Source organism: Schistocerca serialis, chromosome 8 (assembly GCF_023864345.2).
Source record: "Schistocerca serialis cubense isolate TAMUIC-IGC-003099 chromosome 8, iqSchSeri2.2, whole genome shotgun sequence".
Taxonomy (NCBI): domain Eukaryota; kingdom Metazoa; phylum Arthropoda; class Insecta; order Orthoptera; family Acrididae; genus Schistocerca; species Schistocerca serialis.
Genome location: NC_064645.1, coordinates 235,109,671 through 235,125,605, shown reverse-complemented (window position 1 = coordinate 235,125,605; position 15,935 = coordinate 235,109,671). Strand labels below are relative to the sequence as shown.

The 15,935-nt window shown below is 41.4% G+C and overlaps 1 protein-coding gene across 1 annotated transcript in view; it reads right to left on the bottom strand.

Moving 5' to 3' along the window:
* The window catches only part of LOC126416943 (cadherin-23-like), a 597,779-nt gene that overhangs the window by 374,164 nt on the left and 207,680 nt on the right, over positions 1 to 15,935 (bottom strand). Inside the window, exon 4 of the mRNA XM_050084822.1 lies at positions 1,932 to 2,173. Within this exon, the coding sequence (XP_049940779.1) occupies positions 1,932 to 2,173 (242 nt within the window). The remainder of the gene's footprint in view (positions 1 to 1,931; positions 2,174 to 15,935) is intronic.

The following is a 15,935-nucleotide window of genomic DNA, read 5'->3' as shown; positions in this document are numbered from 1 at the left end:
CAGCGGCATGAGCTTTTGCATGACTAATGGAGGAGTTACGTTAGGAGAGGACATTGTTGAGATTGCGCTGAGAGTATCGAGAGAATGACTGGAGAGGGTTTAAACTTTCTCGTGAGGTAGAGTGTAAGTACTGGAAGTTTAGTGTTAAGGGAGCAACTGATGTGCCTTGGCTAGTAGATATATGGAGCCTTGGTGGGGTCAGAGTTAGGATTGTCATTGTGGACGGATGTACCGTGAAGACAAGAAGCGAAATGTTTGGCTTTAGTTTTATTGTGAAGATGGACTTATTTGTATACTTATATGGATATGGTGTCTGTTCTTTCGGACATGACACCATGAATGACCTGCAGCCGCCTATAACGAAATTAGAATTATATTAATACCGTCGGCTGCCGACGGGCGTCGATATATATCAACGGGGACAGCTGAAAATTTGTGCTCTGACCGGGACTCGAACCCGGGATCTCCTGCTTACATGGCAGACGCTCTATCCATCTGAGCAACCGAGGGCACAGAGGATAGCCCGACTGCAGGGACTATCTCGCGCACGACTCCCGTGAGACCCACATTCTCACCTTGTACGAGTATGTCCACACACTACATTCGTAGTGTCCCACCCCAACACGCTCATTACTCGTGGAAGACATTCTTACCAGGTCCCGTAAGAGTTCGGGAATATGTGTGCATCCGCACAGAAGAAGGAGGTCATGGCCGGTATTGCCAGAACTGGTATACTTATATGGATATGGTGTCTGTTCTTTGCGTGCAACTCATTCCACGCAACGAGTGGCGCAACCCAGTGTCATCGTGTAAGCTAAGCTTTGCATGCGTCGCGACAGGGGAACCACAGAGTCGTTTGTTTTCAGTTAGAGGTTGGCTTTTCTACACTAATTTACGATGTCAGTAGAACTCGACACGCGATAAGGCAAGGGAACTGGTGCTCACATGTACTTTACTGGGGCTTTTCTTTAATGTGTTGACTAATTCAGGAACCACTGGGGTTTACGTGGACTTGTCTAATTCTATCATTTCATTTCTAATTCCATCCATCTGTGCCAAGGTATTATTGTGTATGATTAATGACTGATTTGAGCCTTTGTGCACTTCATAATTATTTTTTCTGCATATTCAGTGATTCGTATCATTTTCATTCATATCACAGTAATAAACAAGATTTCATTGTGACCTTTCGTTTGGTTCCACAGTTTGACGAAACCCTATACCTACGTGAGCTACACCATTCATATTTCACGTTTTATAGGACCGAACGTTGAAATTCGGATGTTCAATAGTTTCTGTTGTGCTACTTTTTCTTAATATTTCACACGATCCTGTAGGAGCGGTCTGTTCACTGTATAGACCAGCAGGTTCGGAAGTTGTTAGCATCTCAGTGGCAAGCTAAATGCACTAACGTAGCCTCATGGTATGCAGTGAAATATATTTATAATTTTGGCTTGCTTTGTAGATCGAAAACCAGTTCGTTATAAAAGATAATTATGTGTAATTTTTACTTAAGGCGTTTGATGTCCGATTTTCGCATACACCAGGAAGTTAACACCTCTTGAATGAGCTTTGGAGTTCGCCTACTATGCATCCTTTTTCTTGAAAGCAATAAACAAAAGCTACCAATGAGCTGTCAGGCTCAAACTTTGAAAATAAAACTGGTGACTAGTGTGACTCTAGTTCTGTTCCAACAATATTTAAAAAACAAGTGAATGTTTCTATCAGCATGTTAACGTTATATCTAGCTGATATGCAAGCAACAGAATGTATTATTTATTGTCACATGAGTATCTAGAAGGAAATATGCAATATTTGACATCATAACACAGTTTTTTTATCGAATATACAAGACTTAGTCCATACTTAAGTCCAAACTTGGAGTTAATAAACACTACTGCAATGAGAAGGAGATCTTTCAGAATACTTACTTCGACCTTGCAGGATCGTTCTTGGTTGATGAACTGAGGAGGATTGTCATTGATATTCACCAGGTTGACCGTGACCGAATTTTTTTCATCACCGATCTGGACATTCCACTCGAACTGTTTTGTGCCACCATTGTCATAGTCACAGGATCCTGTCACCGACATGGTATACATATTATCAGCGGCCGACCAGGCATACACTATTTTCAGGTCCGTCTCCGCTGAGCTTTTCGGCATTGTAGTCCCTGCGGAAAGAAACTAGTTAAATGAGATTCATTATCGTATGTTATTCCGAATGTATTCCTTCCGATTATACTAGGAACATAGTCCTCTAAAATAAGTACAATCAGAAAGAGTCGATACGTTATTTAGATCGTCAGCCCTGAGCCTACGCTACAGGGAATTTTCAAGAATGTGATACATGTCTAGAAAAGAAATATTTGGCTAAAAATCTCTGGGCACCTACTGCAGTTCACTCCAAAGAAAGCGACAGCAAGATTAGAATTTAACGAGATTATTAGAGACGGAGGGGTTTCGGAACGGACATTACGGACAACTAAGTGGCCGAGTTTTCTCTCGAAGGACCAGCATGCACCTTATACATTTAGAAAAGCCATTTAAGTCAGATGCCAGGCATGGATATGTATCGTGCTCCTAATAATGTGAGTCCAGTGCCTCAACCATAGCGCCACCTTGAGAAGAAAACCTTGAGACGAAATTTTTCTTTGAATGTTAAATTTATATATACGTAAAAGTGACCTGCATATGTTACGGAATTTAAGTTCTGTGTCCACATAAATTAATACCGATGATAAAATCAGTCGATCAGAGAGAGAGACAGCTGAAGGACAGTGAAGTCGAGAGAGAGTAATGGCGCTCATTGTGTTGGTTGGTGGCACGATGCACGTCATGCACAAGAGGGTGTGCGACGTATATAGTAAGCGTACACATTTGAAAGTGAGTGAGTCGTAAGACGAGTAAAGGAGTCTTAGGCGGCTGGTGGTAACTTGTTGCGTGAGAGAGAGATACGTAAAGTTGCTATAGTGGACGTTAAAAAAATTTATCATCTGTGTGGACTGTGATTTAACTTGAGTATGTACTGGTGAAATTCAAAGGGTAACGTATGAAAGGACCTGCTGAAGAGTGTGTGTATTCGATGTGCTACTATTAAAGAAGAAAGGATGTTGTTTGAAAGGTCACTTATATGACTGGTGTTGTGGAAGGAAGAACATATGTTAGTGGTTAACTATCAGAGCGTAGTACGGCGAATTCATTGTAATTCATAATCAGTAAACGATTGCCCATTTTATTATAATGAAAAACTGAATGTGAGATCTGCACGATGTATGAATTTAATACCCAACATCGTGCCACGAACTGTGCTACATAAAACTGATTTTCAGAAAGTGAAAAATTACAGCGATTCATCACTCATTTATCAGCCACCCATAATTTAACAGTGAATTTTGTGATCGGAAAAGCCAGACGTTGCTACTGGCTGGAGCAGCATCCTCAACACCTATATACGTAATCAGGCACGGAAAATTTCCTTGCTTACCTCTTTGGTCACTAAAAACATCATCATTTTCTTTGGCCTTTTGTCCTGCTTCAATGCGAGGTCGACCCTGTTACTATGGATTTGGTGGTGTTAGTTGCTGAGGATGGCCGGATGCCCTTCATGTCGCGACCCTGAACACTCCAGGATGGAATTAATGTACCCCAGCTGTCTGCGTCTAGTGTAAGCCATGAAATACTGCGAACGCGTTCAGATGTCTGCGAGTCGTGTAACTGAGGCGGAACGTGGGGACTAGCCCGATATTCACATAGCGGGACGTGGAAAACCGCCTAAAAATCGCATCCAGACCGGCCAGCATATCGGCCCTCGTCATTAATTCGCCTGGCGGATTCGATCCAGGACCGTCGCTCCTACCCGAGTTCAGGAAGCAGTGCGTTAGCGCTGACGGCTACCCTGGCGGGTTTTGGTCACGAAAAACATTGACAGTTAATAGAAACGAACCAATAAAGTATATCATGTGTACATTCAGAATATAGGAAGTATTTGCATACTTAGTTAAAAGCTTCCTTCTCTTGCTTAACTGAACAAGCTAATTATTTACAATCATTCTCGTAGGCGAAATTACACAAACATTTGATAGATTTACTTGATCATTCTAATAGACCGGTGATGCTGTATTGTAACATATCACCCCGGACTGCAAGTCCATTATAAAAAAAAAAAAAAAAAAATGGAGCACGTATGTTTCATTCAGACTTTAGAAATTGTACATATTCTTGTAGTTAGCTGTCAGTTAAAGAGAACCTTTTTATTACCCAATAAAAATCTCGCTAATTATTTGTAGCATTACAATTTTACTAATGTCAGACAAATTGATTATATATATCTTTTAATTTTACATGTGCCAGTGTTGTGTATTTAGAGGAATTTTGTGTGTATTGTGGATTCAATTTTACAAAAAGCCGGCCGGAGTGGCCGAGCGGTTCTAGGCTCTTCAGTCTGGAACCGCACGACCGCTACGGCCGCAGGTTCGAATCCTGCCTCGGGCATGGATGTGTGTGACGTCCTTAGGTTAGTTAGGTTTAAGTAGTTCTAAGTTCTAGGGGACTGATGACCACAGATGTTAAGTCCCATAGTGCTCAGGGCCATTTGAGCCATTTGAACCTAACTAACCTAAGGACGTCACACACAGCCATGCCCGAGGCAGGATTCGAACCTGCGACCGCAGCAGTCGCGCGGTTCCGGACTGTTCAATTTTACAAGGAAATAAAGACTGGCAGGAGGCGAACATTGGTAAGGGAGGAAAAAACTGTTATAACCCAGCTCTGTCATTCCAGACATACAGGTAGAAGTCTGTAGAGCATGATATTGCTCCTGTTACAGTGTTTACTTTTCGGAGAAGTATTTCCATCAAGTTCAGCTTCATACAGTCACGTAGCTCATCAGCTTTCGCTGTCGCCGCAACTCACCAAGGCAAACACCGTTCGTCAGACATAGGCGTCTTCCAGACCGCGCAAACGTTGCCGCTTACATCTCCACGAAACACTTCCTGTAGCTCTGTAGTCCAACGACAGCGCTGACTACATCACCGTATGCGACATTACTGATTTGTTCTTGCGGTCAGCGGCTCCTGTATGACAGCACGGAAGTTAGCGCCTATAGTCGGATCGTTACGTCATTGACCATTGTATCTAAGCAGAATCAGTCTTGTTCGACGATTAACAAAAAGACTTTTTTTTTCTGTGTGTAGGTCCATAGACCTTAGCGAATATTTTCTCTATCTACAAGGTAGTAGATCCGATTTATCAGCCCCACGTGGAGGGTTTCAAAAGCTCGCTGCACTGATGAGTTTCATCTTCGCTTTCGAAACTGATAAGGATTTTACGATAACCTTGGCAAGAGTGCCCCACAAACATCACACCACGCTAATGCAGCTCTTACTAGTTTGCAATGTCTTATTTGAAAAATAAACGATAGATGGCGGTACTAGAGAAGATTTTAGGAGCAGAAGAAGGAAACAGTGGATGAAGAGAAATAAAGATAGTTACAGACAGACAGCGAAGGTAACACAGTCGATGCAAAGGAGATTATAAAACGGATGACGAAATAAAAAGTTCCAAATCATTGGAAGGAAATTTTGAATCAAAGGTATTTTTCGAACTGAGTGCTTCCTCTAAAAAAAGGATAGTAGCTAACAATATTTAGTCAGAAGATAAAGTTGACAAAAGTAGAACCTTAGTTAAACCACTAAAGAGCGCAAAAGTCAAACTTTCCAAGTGCCGTTTTCCTACAAAACACGTTGTCAATGCTGTTGTGTTCCCGATATTCTGTTGCATGATCCTAGCCCTGTTCCAAGTGCAAATCAAGGAGAAAATGTTTCAGACATTCATTACTTGATTAACTTGATCTTTATGTGAAACAGTGCCTACCCCTGGTTTTCCAAGCGTCATTCGTCAAAGTTTCCTCCATTTAGCCTGGAATAGCTTTTAGAGATAACACACAAGCTTCTAATGAGTGGTCACAGCTTTTAAAGGGCCAACTGAGACTTCGTAATTACAGAGAAGCGAAGTTCCGGGAGACTTACACAAGAGTCAGCTAATGCTACGAACACATTCGACGTAATTCCAAAGCGTGCAGTCCACACTGCTATCATCGTAAAGATTCTGCTGAAATACTGGTGGTAAAACTGTTCAAATGTGTGTGAATTCCTGAGGGACCAAACTGCTGAGGTCGTCGGTCCCTAGACTTACACATTACTCTAAAACTAACTTCATCTAACTTCTGCTAAGAACAACACAGGACTCGAACCTCTGTTGGGAGGGGCCGCGCAATCCGTGACATGGCGCCTCAAACCGCGCGGCCATTCCGCGCGGTGCTGGTGTCAATGCAAGCATGTAAGATCTCGAAATACAGTATGATCAAAGCATCTCAAAAAGCTATTAAAATTCTTACTCTGAAAGAGAAGCTCGGAAAAAGCGAATGTATTGTAAACAGGAAAGACCACGACTGATGTATGCTTTGCCATACTTCATGTGAAAGATCGGGCATGTTCATTAGCTGCAAATTAGAAATACTCGCTGACAATGTTGCCACGTCTTCCTCAACAGTACACTGAGCTCTACAGTAAACTTTGCAACATCTGATCCCAAGAATGGTGTAAGTAAATGAAGTCAATATGAAAGATTTTATTCCTTGAATTTCGTTTTGTTACTCTCTTACAAAAAATTAAAAGCTATGAGAAATGGTCTTTTGTGTCTACAATTCTAATAGTTACAACATTACTACTTTGATTCCGTACTTGTGTCACCAGTAATAAACCGCAGTCCCTCAGTATTAATGGCACTTGAAACAGACACTAAATCCCCAAGATTGGCGATCTTTTACAGAAGCTCGAAATTTAGCGCGGACTTCAATGCGAGATGCTTATAACAGTTTCCACGACAAAACTTTGTCTCGAAACCTGGCAGAAAATCCAAAGCGATTCTGGTCGTATGTGAAGTATGTTAGCGGCAAGAAATAATCAATGCCTTCTCTGCGCGATAGCAATGGAGACACTATCGAAGACAGTGCTGCCAAAGCAGAGTTACTAAACACAGCCTTCCGAAATGCCTTCACAAATTAGACGAAGTAAATATTCCAGAATTCGAATCGAGAACAACTGCCAACATGAGTAACGTAGAAGCAAATATTGTCGGAGTAGTAAAGCAACTTAAATCACTTAATAAAAGCAAGTCTTCTGGTCAAGACTGTATACCAATTAGGTTCCTTTCGGAGTATGCTGATGCAGTAGCTCCATACTTAACAATCATACACAACCGTTCGCTCGAAGAAAGTGCCCAAAGACTGGAAAGTTTCACAGGTCACACCAATATTCAAGAAACGTAGTAGGAGTAATCCACTAAATTACAAGTCAATATCGTTAACGTCGATATGCAGCAGGATTTTAGAACATATATTGTGTTCGAACGTAATGAATTACTTCGAAGAAAACGGTCTATTGACACACAGTCAAAATGGGTTTAGAAAACGTCGTTCTTGTGAAACACAACTAGCTCTTTATTCACATGAAGTGCTGAGTGCTATTGACAAGGGATTTCAGATCGATTCCGTATTTCTGGATTTCCGGAAGGCTTTTGACACTGTACCACACAAGCGGCCCGTAGTGAAATTGCGTGCTTACGGAATATCGTCTCAGTTATGTGACTGGTTATGTGATTTCCTTCAGAGAGGTCACAGTTCGTTGTAATTGAGGGAAAGCCATCGAGTAAAACAGAAGTGATATCTGACGTTCCCCAAGGCAGTGTTAGAGGCCCTTTGCTGTTCCTTATCTATATAAACGATTTGGGAGACAATCTGAGCAGCCGTCTTCGGTTGTTTGCAGACGACGCTGTCGTTTATCGACTAATAAAGTCATCAGAAGATCAAAACAAACTGCAAAACGATTTAGAAGAAATATCGAAATGGTGCGAAAAGTGGCAGTTGACCTTAAATAACGAAAAGTGTGAGGTCATCCACATGAGTGCTAAAAAGAACGCGTTAAACTTCGGTTACACGATAAACCAGTCTAATCTAAAAGCCGTAAATTCAACTAAATACCTAGGAATTACAATTACGAACAATTTAAATTGGAAGGAACACATAGAAAATGTTGTGGGGAAGGCTAACCAAAGACTGCGTTTCATTGGCAGGATACTTAGAAAATGTAACAGACCTACTAAGGAGACTGCCTACATTACGCTTGCCCGTCCTCTTTTAGAATACTGTTGCACGGTGTGGGATCCTTACCAGATAGGACTGACAGAGTACATCGAAAAAGTTCAAAGAAAGGCAGCACATTTTGTATTACCGCGAAATATGGGAGAGAGTGTCACAGAAATGATAGAGGATTTGGGATGGACAACATTAAAAGAAAGGCGTTTTTCGTTGTGACGGAACCTTCTCACGAAATTCCAATCACCAACTTTCTCCTCCGAATGCGAAAATATTTTGTTGACACCGACTTACATAGGGAGGAACGATCACAAAGGTAAAATAAGGGAAATCAGAGCTCGTACGGAAAGTGTAGGTGTTCATTCTTCTCACCGCGCTATACGAGATTGGAATAATAGAGAATTGTGAAGGTGGTTCGATGAAGCCTCTGCCAGGCACTTAAATGTGATTTGAAGAGTGTCCATGTAGATGTGGATGTAGAAAAACTTCGTTTTTTTTCTCTTTGTTTCACCAATCTTCTGAATGATATGATGTGACCCGCCACTGATTCCTCTCCCGTGCTAACCCCTCCATCGAAAGCAGCCCTTCATTCTACAGCCCTATATTCTTCAGTTATTTGTTGGATGTATTCAGATCTCTGTTTCCCCCTACGGTTTTTGCCCTTCACAGCTCCATTTAGTATCGTGGTACGTCTCTGCCGACGCTGAATCGTATCTTGTGCTCTGGCTCTGAGCACTATGGAACTTCTGAGGTCATCAGTCCCGTAGAACTTAGAACTACTTAAACCTAACTAACCTAAGGACACCACACACATTCATGCCCGCGGCAGGATTCGAACCTGCGACCGTAGCGGTCGCACGGTTCCAGACTGCAGCACCTAGAGCCGCTCGGTCACACCGGCCGGCTATATCTTGTGCGAAGGATCCATTAGTGTTTGGTTAGTGCTGCATATGTAGGGTTGGGATCGGCCCGACATATCGGGACCGTCAACGTTATGAACCTTCTTGTCCAGACATCCTGACAAGACTCAATTTTATCCCGGTTATGTAAAATAATTTTTTTACAAGCTTGGCTGAAGTACTGAGGTAACGCCATCTGTTAGCGCTACATGTAAATGCAGCTTCAGATCATTTTATTTATGTCAACAAGTTTGTGTTAAGTTGGATTTACTTTCTTGAGGAAACCAAAATACACAAATAGTAAAGTGCTAAAATTATGCTAGTATTTGTTTTCTATTCCTGCACATAATGCCACTGTGGAAAGAGTATTATCGCTTATGTTGACCCAGTAGACTCACGAAAGAAATCGACTGCTGCCAGGGACTGTGAAATCAATCTAACAGTGCCAGTTTAACTACAAGATGATTAGCATGGAGTTTTATAAACAAGTAAAACGGTAAAGAGACTTGCTGAAAATGGTAAATTCTCCCGAAAAATGTGGTGGACCAATTACTTCTGTCCCAAAAAGTTCCATGCAATTGTGTTGTAAATAAAAAGTAATTATATTAAATGAATTTTATACGTCGTTTCTACACTCGTATCTCAGAGTGTCCCGACGAGGTCCCAGCTAGATATGGCAACTCTGTTTGTATTGGAAGTGCGTATTTCCATAGCATCGTTATGGCGTCTAAAGAAATTTAAAATAAAAGGGGGCAAGCCCAAGAATTGCGATCCAAAATTCCAGACACATGAAGAAAGAAAGCCGGACAAGGAACTGGAAGTTTGGCAACAGTCAACAGTTCTGTTGTGACGTGGTGCGCTCTGATTGGAGGACATCATCTCCAATACGTGAAGTGTCAATCAACATGTAAATTTAATCAGACTTTAGTATGTGAATAGCACAGCCAAGCGAAAAAATATTTCAGAACAGAAACTGAGTTCTACGAGAACTGCGTTACTTTGAATAGTAGATTAGCACCCATTCTCTCCGTGTTGATCTGAGGCGTTCTACTTGAACAGTACAACATATCTAGCATCGGTAGTGCCAAACGAGGAAGAGCACCCTGCAATAAAACTACTGCTAGACGAATTAGGCAACGTCAGTAATCTTTCCAGCCGTCTACAGAAAAAAAAATGGTTCTGAGCACTATGGGACTCAACTGCTGAGGTCATTAGTCCCCTAGAATTTAGAACTAGTTAAACCTAACTAACCTAAGGACATCACAAACATCCATGCCCGAGGCAGGATTCGAACCTGCGACCGTAGCGGTCTTGCGGTTCCAGACTGCAGCGCCTTTAACCGCACGGCCACTTCGGCCGGCTCCGTCTACAGAGCAGAGTAACAACGTCATTAGTCTTGCATATGTGATGCCATTTATTTCGAAACGGCCCGTTTACAAAGGGACGAATTTATCTTTATTTGGCTCTGAGCACTATGGGACTCAACTGCTGAGGTCATTAGTCCCCTAGAACTTAGAACTAGTTAAACCTAACTAACCTAAGGACATCACAAACATCCATGCCCGAGGCAGGATTCGAACCTGCGACCGTAGCGGTCTTGCGGTTCCAGGCTGCAGCGCCTTTAACCGCACGGCCACTTCGGCCGGCTATCTTTATTTCCAATTGTATGTTAGTACTGATTAGTAACATATAGCCAATGCACCAACTGCATTTTGCTGGATTTATGCATTTATTACTTAAGTAGATAGTATGTTGTAGGATAATTACAGCAAGCTGCTAAAAGCTTTTGTTTTAAAAACTTGCCAGTATTTTAAAAGTATAGACATGCGGTATTCGGCATGGAAAAGAATTTAAAAATTCTGTCAGAAGATGACCGGCAGGTTACAAACTACCCTGTGGTCGGGCCAGTATTACAGTTTCTAGCAAAAACTACGCAAACAGCTGTATTTTGAACCAGCTTTATTACGGCGCAACCGGATTCGTGGCTTGTAGTCACATCATCAGGTGCCTATCTAAACAACGAGAAATAAACAATGACAGTGATCGAATGCCTATTCATGAAAGTCGTACCAGAGGCATAAGCACCTAATTATGAGAAAACAAAGACAGAAGTTTACTTACAAATATTAAAACAAGGTAAACAACTTGGCGAAGAATATAGAAGGCCCACTCCTTTATAATTAAAACCGTAATGTCCATCGGGCGTGCACTAGTAACATGGTATAGGATGTTCACCGTCGCTCAACTTTTCATCCCTTGGCTTTCCTCTCTACGGACATTCTGTTTTTAACTATGAAGATTGGGCTTTTTTATAGTCTACCATGTTGTTGACCACGATTTAATATTTGCAAGTGCACTTTTGGTTTTATCTCTTCTCATAATTAGGTGCTTATGGGTCGGTAATTGCTTTGATGTGTAGGAGTTCAGTCACTATCCCTACTGATTTGTTATTGTTCAGGAATGCACCTGATGATGTTGTTACAAGCCACGAAACCGCTAGTGGCTTAATAAAATGGATTCAGAACAAAACTGTTTGCTTAGTTACTGCTAGAAAATGTAGTTACAGAATATTAAAACAAAAACTCTTAGCAGCTTGATGTGCTTATTTACCACAAAATGTCTTTTATGAAACTTGTCGCGCACGGTTTTAGGAAGACTTTATTACTTAATAAAGTGATGTGCAAATCAACCAATTCTAACGAAACTTATTCTTTAAGAAGAAGACGACAGTAAAGGTAATGGAAAAGAAGTTTCTGCCACCGACGTCGGTCTGTAGTGGAGCCGTTGAAAAACATCCAAGTCCTTATTCCTGTTCTACTGATGTTATTGTACTAGTTTACGTCCAATTCTGATAGTCTAACGCTATTTGTCTAACGCTAATAATACAGTACAAGGATTTAAAATCTATTTTTTAAGTTGTAGGAGTCGTCTCCTTGACAGGGAACATACGGCAATCAATAACCTCCAATCATTATTAAACTTTGCTTAGAAGATAGATTAAGGAAAGGTAAACCTACGTTTCTAGCATTTGTAGACTTAGAGAAAGCTTTTGACAATCTTGAGTGGAATACTCTCTTTCAAATTCTGAAGATGGCACGGGTAAAATACAGGGAGTGAAAGGCTATTTACAATTTGTACAGAAACCAGGTGGCAGTTATAAGAGTCGAGGGACATGAAAGTGAAGCAGTAGTTAGGAAGGGAGTGGGGGTTGTAGTCTCTCCCCGATGTTGTTCAATCAAAAATGGCTCTGAGCGCTATGGGACTTAACATCTATGGTCATCAGTCCCCTAGAGCTTTGAACTACTTAAACCTAACTAACCTAAGGACATCACACAACACCCAGTCATCACGAGGCAGAGAAAATCCCTGACCCCGCCGGTAATCGAACCCGGGATGTTGTTCAATCTCTCTATCGAGCAAGCAGTAAAGGAAACAAAAGAAAAATTTGGAGTAGGCAATAAAATCCATGGAGAAGAAATAAAAACGTGGAGGTTCGCCGATGAAATTGTAATTCTGCCATAGACAGCAAAGGACCTGGAAGAGCAATTGAACGGAATGGACAGTGTCTTGAAAGGAGGATATAAGATGAACATCAACAAAAGCAAAACGAAGATAATGGAGTGTAGTCGAATTAAGTCAGGTGATGAAGTAATTAGAGTAGGAAATGAGACACTTGAAGTAGTAGATGAGTTTTACTATTTGGCGAGCAAATTAACTGATGATGGTCGAAGTAGAGAGGATATAAAACGTAGACTGGAAATGGCAAGAAAAGCGTTTCTGAAGAAGACAAATTTGTTACTATCGAGTACAGATTTAAGTGTCAGGAAGTCTTTTCTGAAAGTATTTGTATGGAGTGTAGCCATGTACGGAAGTGAAACACGGACGATAAATAGTTTAGACAAGAAGAGAACAGAAGCTTTCGAAATGTGGTGCTACAGAAGAATGCAGAAGATTAGATGGGTAGATCATGTAGCTAATGAGGACGTACTAAATAGAATTCGGGAGAAGAGGTGTTTGTCGGCACAACTTGACTAGAAGAAGGGATAGGTTGGTAGGACATGTTCTGAGGCATCAATTTAGTATTGGAGGGCAGCGTAGAGGGTAAAAACCGTAGAGGAAGACCAAGAGATGAACACACTAAGCAAATTCAGAAGGATTTAGGTTGCATTAGGTACTGGGAGATGAAGAAGCTTGCACAGGATACAGTAGCATGGAGAGCTGCGTCAAACCAGTCTCTGGACTGAAGACTACAACAACAATATGCTGTAGCTAGTATCTATTTTACTCCAATCACAGATTTTACATGACTAACGTTGTCTAAGGACAAGTCAGGATCTAGTCTAGCTATACTAAGTTCACATAGTCAGTGTAAGTTACTTGCGCGCCCGGGTCCTTTCCTGGAGTTCCACCAGTTTGAGCGTCTGCGTCATTCACTCGAGCGCTTCTGTTTCGTTAGGTGTAGGACCGAGTCTCCATATACTCGTTAAGACGTATGTCTGACGCTGCTTTTGTATTACTTAAATATGTCCACTGCAATGGTTTCCTCTCAGTTTTACATAAGTTAGCTTCGTTTGTCGAGGATGTCTCGTTTGCAAATAGTCTCCAGCTTAGTACCATGTTTTCAGGGGATCCCCACACCCATGAAGGCATTGTTGCCTTTGGCTGACAGAGGCATCATCAGACCAGCTAATCAGGAATTTTAGTATCTTAGTTATGTTGTAGAGACACATTTCCCGATTACCTGGCTGGCAACTCTTCATGCGACGGCCCCTACGGATAATCTACGTTGGCCTTTCATGCATACTGGTACCCCTATGCCTGCAACTTTAGTCATGTTTAGAGCAACTGAGCGTAGCGCCCAAAGTTTACGGCCATCATGCTGGCGGCACAGGTTCAAATCCCGAATGTGTACTTTCTGTTTCAACTTCATGATACAGAATATCATTAAATAGTATATGTCATGTAAAATTACTCAAAAATAGTCATTTTTTTCACTGTAATTCTCCATAAATAAATCATTACAGCAAACTTTCTTCAAGTGTGTATTCCGTTTGTTGCAGAGTAAATTACAGAGTCGTCTTACTCGCTATCGCTTGCTTCACTAGAACATAACTCCAGATTGTATTTGCGCAGAAGCACCCGAAACACAAATTCGTAGATCATAACGCATATTTAGTGAAAGCTACTGCCCTGGAGGCAAGTGGACGTAACAGAAGCGATACAGCAAAATAGAGTTCGTCTAAATTTAAAAAATATTGTTCTTTCTTCGATCAACTGCGGCGCGTATTTTATCAGTCTCGTGAAAGCAAGTGCCCTAAACTGATGCAGAATTAAAGAAGGTGTTTTATTATGGAATGTTCCCTCGAAGCGATTTCGCTATTACTCTTTAGCAAGCCGGGAGAATTTTGAATTTTTTAGTGAAAATTTTAACCTGCCTTGGAAAAAATAAAAATCACAGGGTTGACAAACTAAGAGTACATTTGGATGGGATATTTTCTACGTTGCGGGTGCATACTTGTCTTTCATCTACGAAGATTCAAGCGTAAAGTGTCCGAATAATCTGCCACACCCACGAAACAATAACGTAGACAACTTTCATCGATATTAATTAAGTAGTGGAGGTCGAGATTAGCGATGAGTACTTTCGTCTGTACTTAGAATCCTTCAGCAGCTGCTAATATTTCGTACATCGCTGAGAACTCTGGTTCAAAAATGGTTCAAATGGCTCTGAGCACTATGGGACTTAACATCTATGGTCATCAGTCCCCTAGAACTTAGAACTACTTAAACCTAACTAACCTAAGGACAGCACACAACACCCAGCCATCACGAGGCAGAGAAAATCCCTGACCCCGTCGGGAATCGAACCCGGGCGTGGGAAGCGAGAACGCTACCGCACGACCACGAGATGCGGGCTGAGAACTCTGTGAAGCTGTTATAGTATAAGGAATTTTAATATGAACAACAAACAGAACACACATCTGAATAAAATGTGGTGTAATGATTGACTTGTTAATGAAATTACTACGGTGGAAATGACTATTTCTGAATCATTTCTTGTGATATTACTATGTAATGATATTCTGTACGATGAAAGTGGAAAGAAAGGTAACAGGCTGCGTTTGAACCTATACTGGCAGCGTGGTAGCCCCAAACCCCCCGAACTAGGCTTGCTTGAACGAAATACGATTAACGTTCCCGTATTAGCTTACGGAAGAAGCTGTTCGGTTCAGTAACCTTTCTACTGTTATTGGTTTAAAGTGAAGATATATCGCTAGGTGGCGCGTTTCGCCTGCGGAAGCGAAATGTTTATTCCTAGACTCCTTGTTGCTCAATGGCGAGCGAAGAAAAGTAAGAAAATCGGAATGTGACTGGACTTTGTTACGAGACAGGGTAACGAGAGGACGTGTGTGCAAAGAAACAGTCATTGTTAGTCGCCATATTGGATAATGTGTGTTTTTTGAGATTCTCAGTGATATGTAATGTTAATGTGGAGTTTAGTAACGTTCATATTACAGTCTGTTGCATTTCAAAGGTAATTTCACGTATTTAATTGTGATTAAAGGATTCTGTGATGAACTGTTATGTACTATAAGCTTGTATGGGACTTGGAACATTTGGCGGTCGATGTCTGCTGTAGAACCTGCTTCAATAACACGGTCAAAGGATTAGTGAAAGTTTTCTCTGCTAAAAAGAACTCATTTCACTCGCAGACAATCATCGAATGACCAAATGCGAGTGGCAGTGTTCCATTTCGAGAAGATCCTATAGAAGTTTTCTTTCTCTTATATTTCAAGAATTTTACAGGCAACCGTCGGAGTCGGCAGCTGCTTCTCCACCATGAGATTAACTTGTCTACGTGTACGAAATTACGTATGCTGT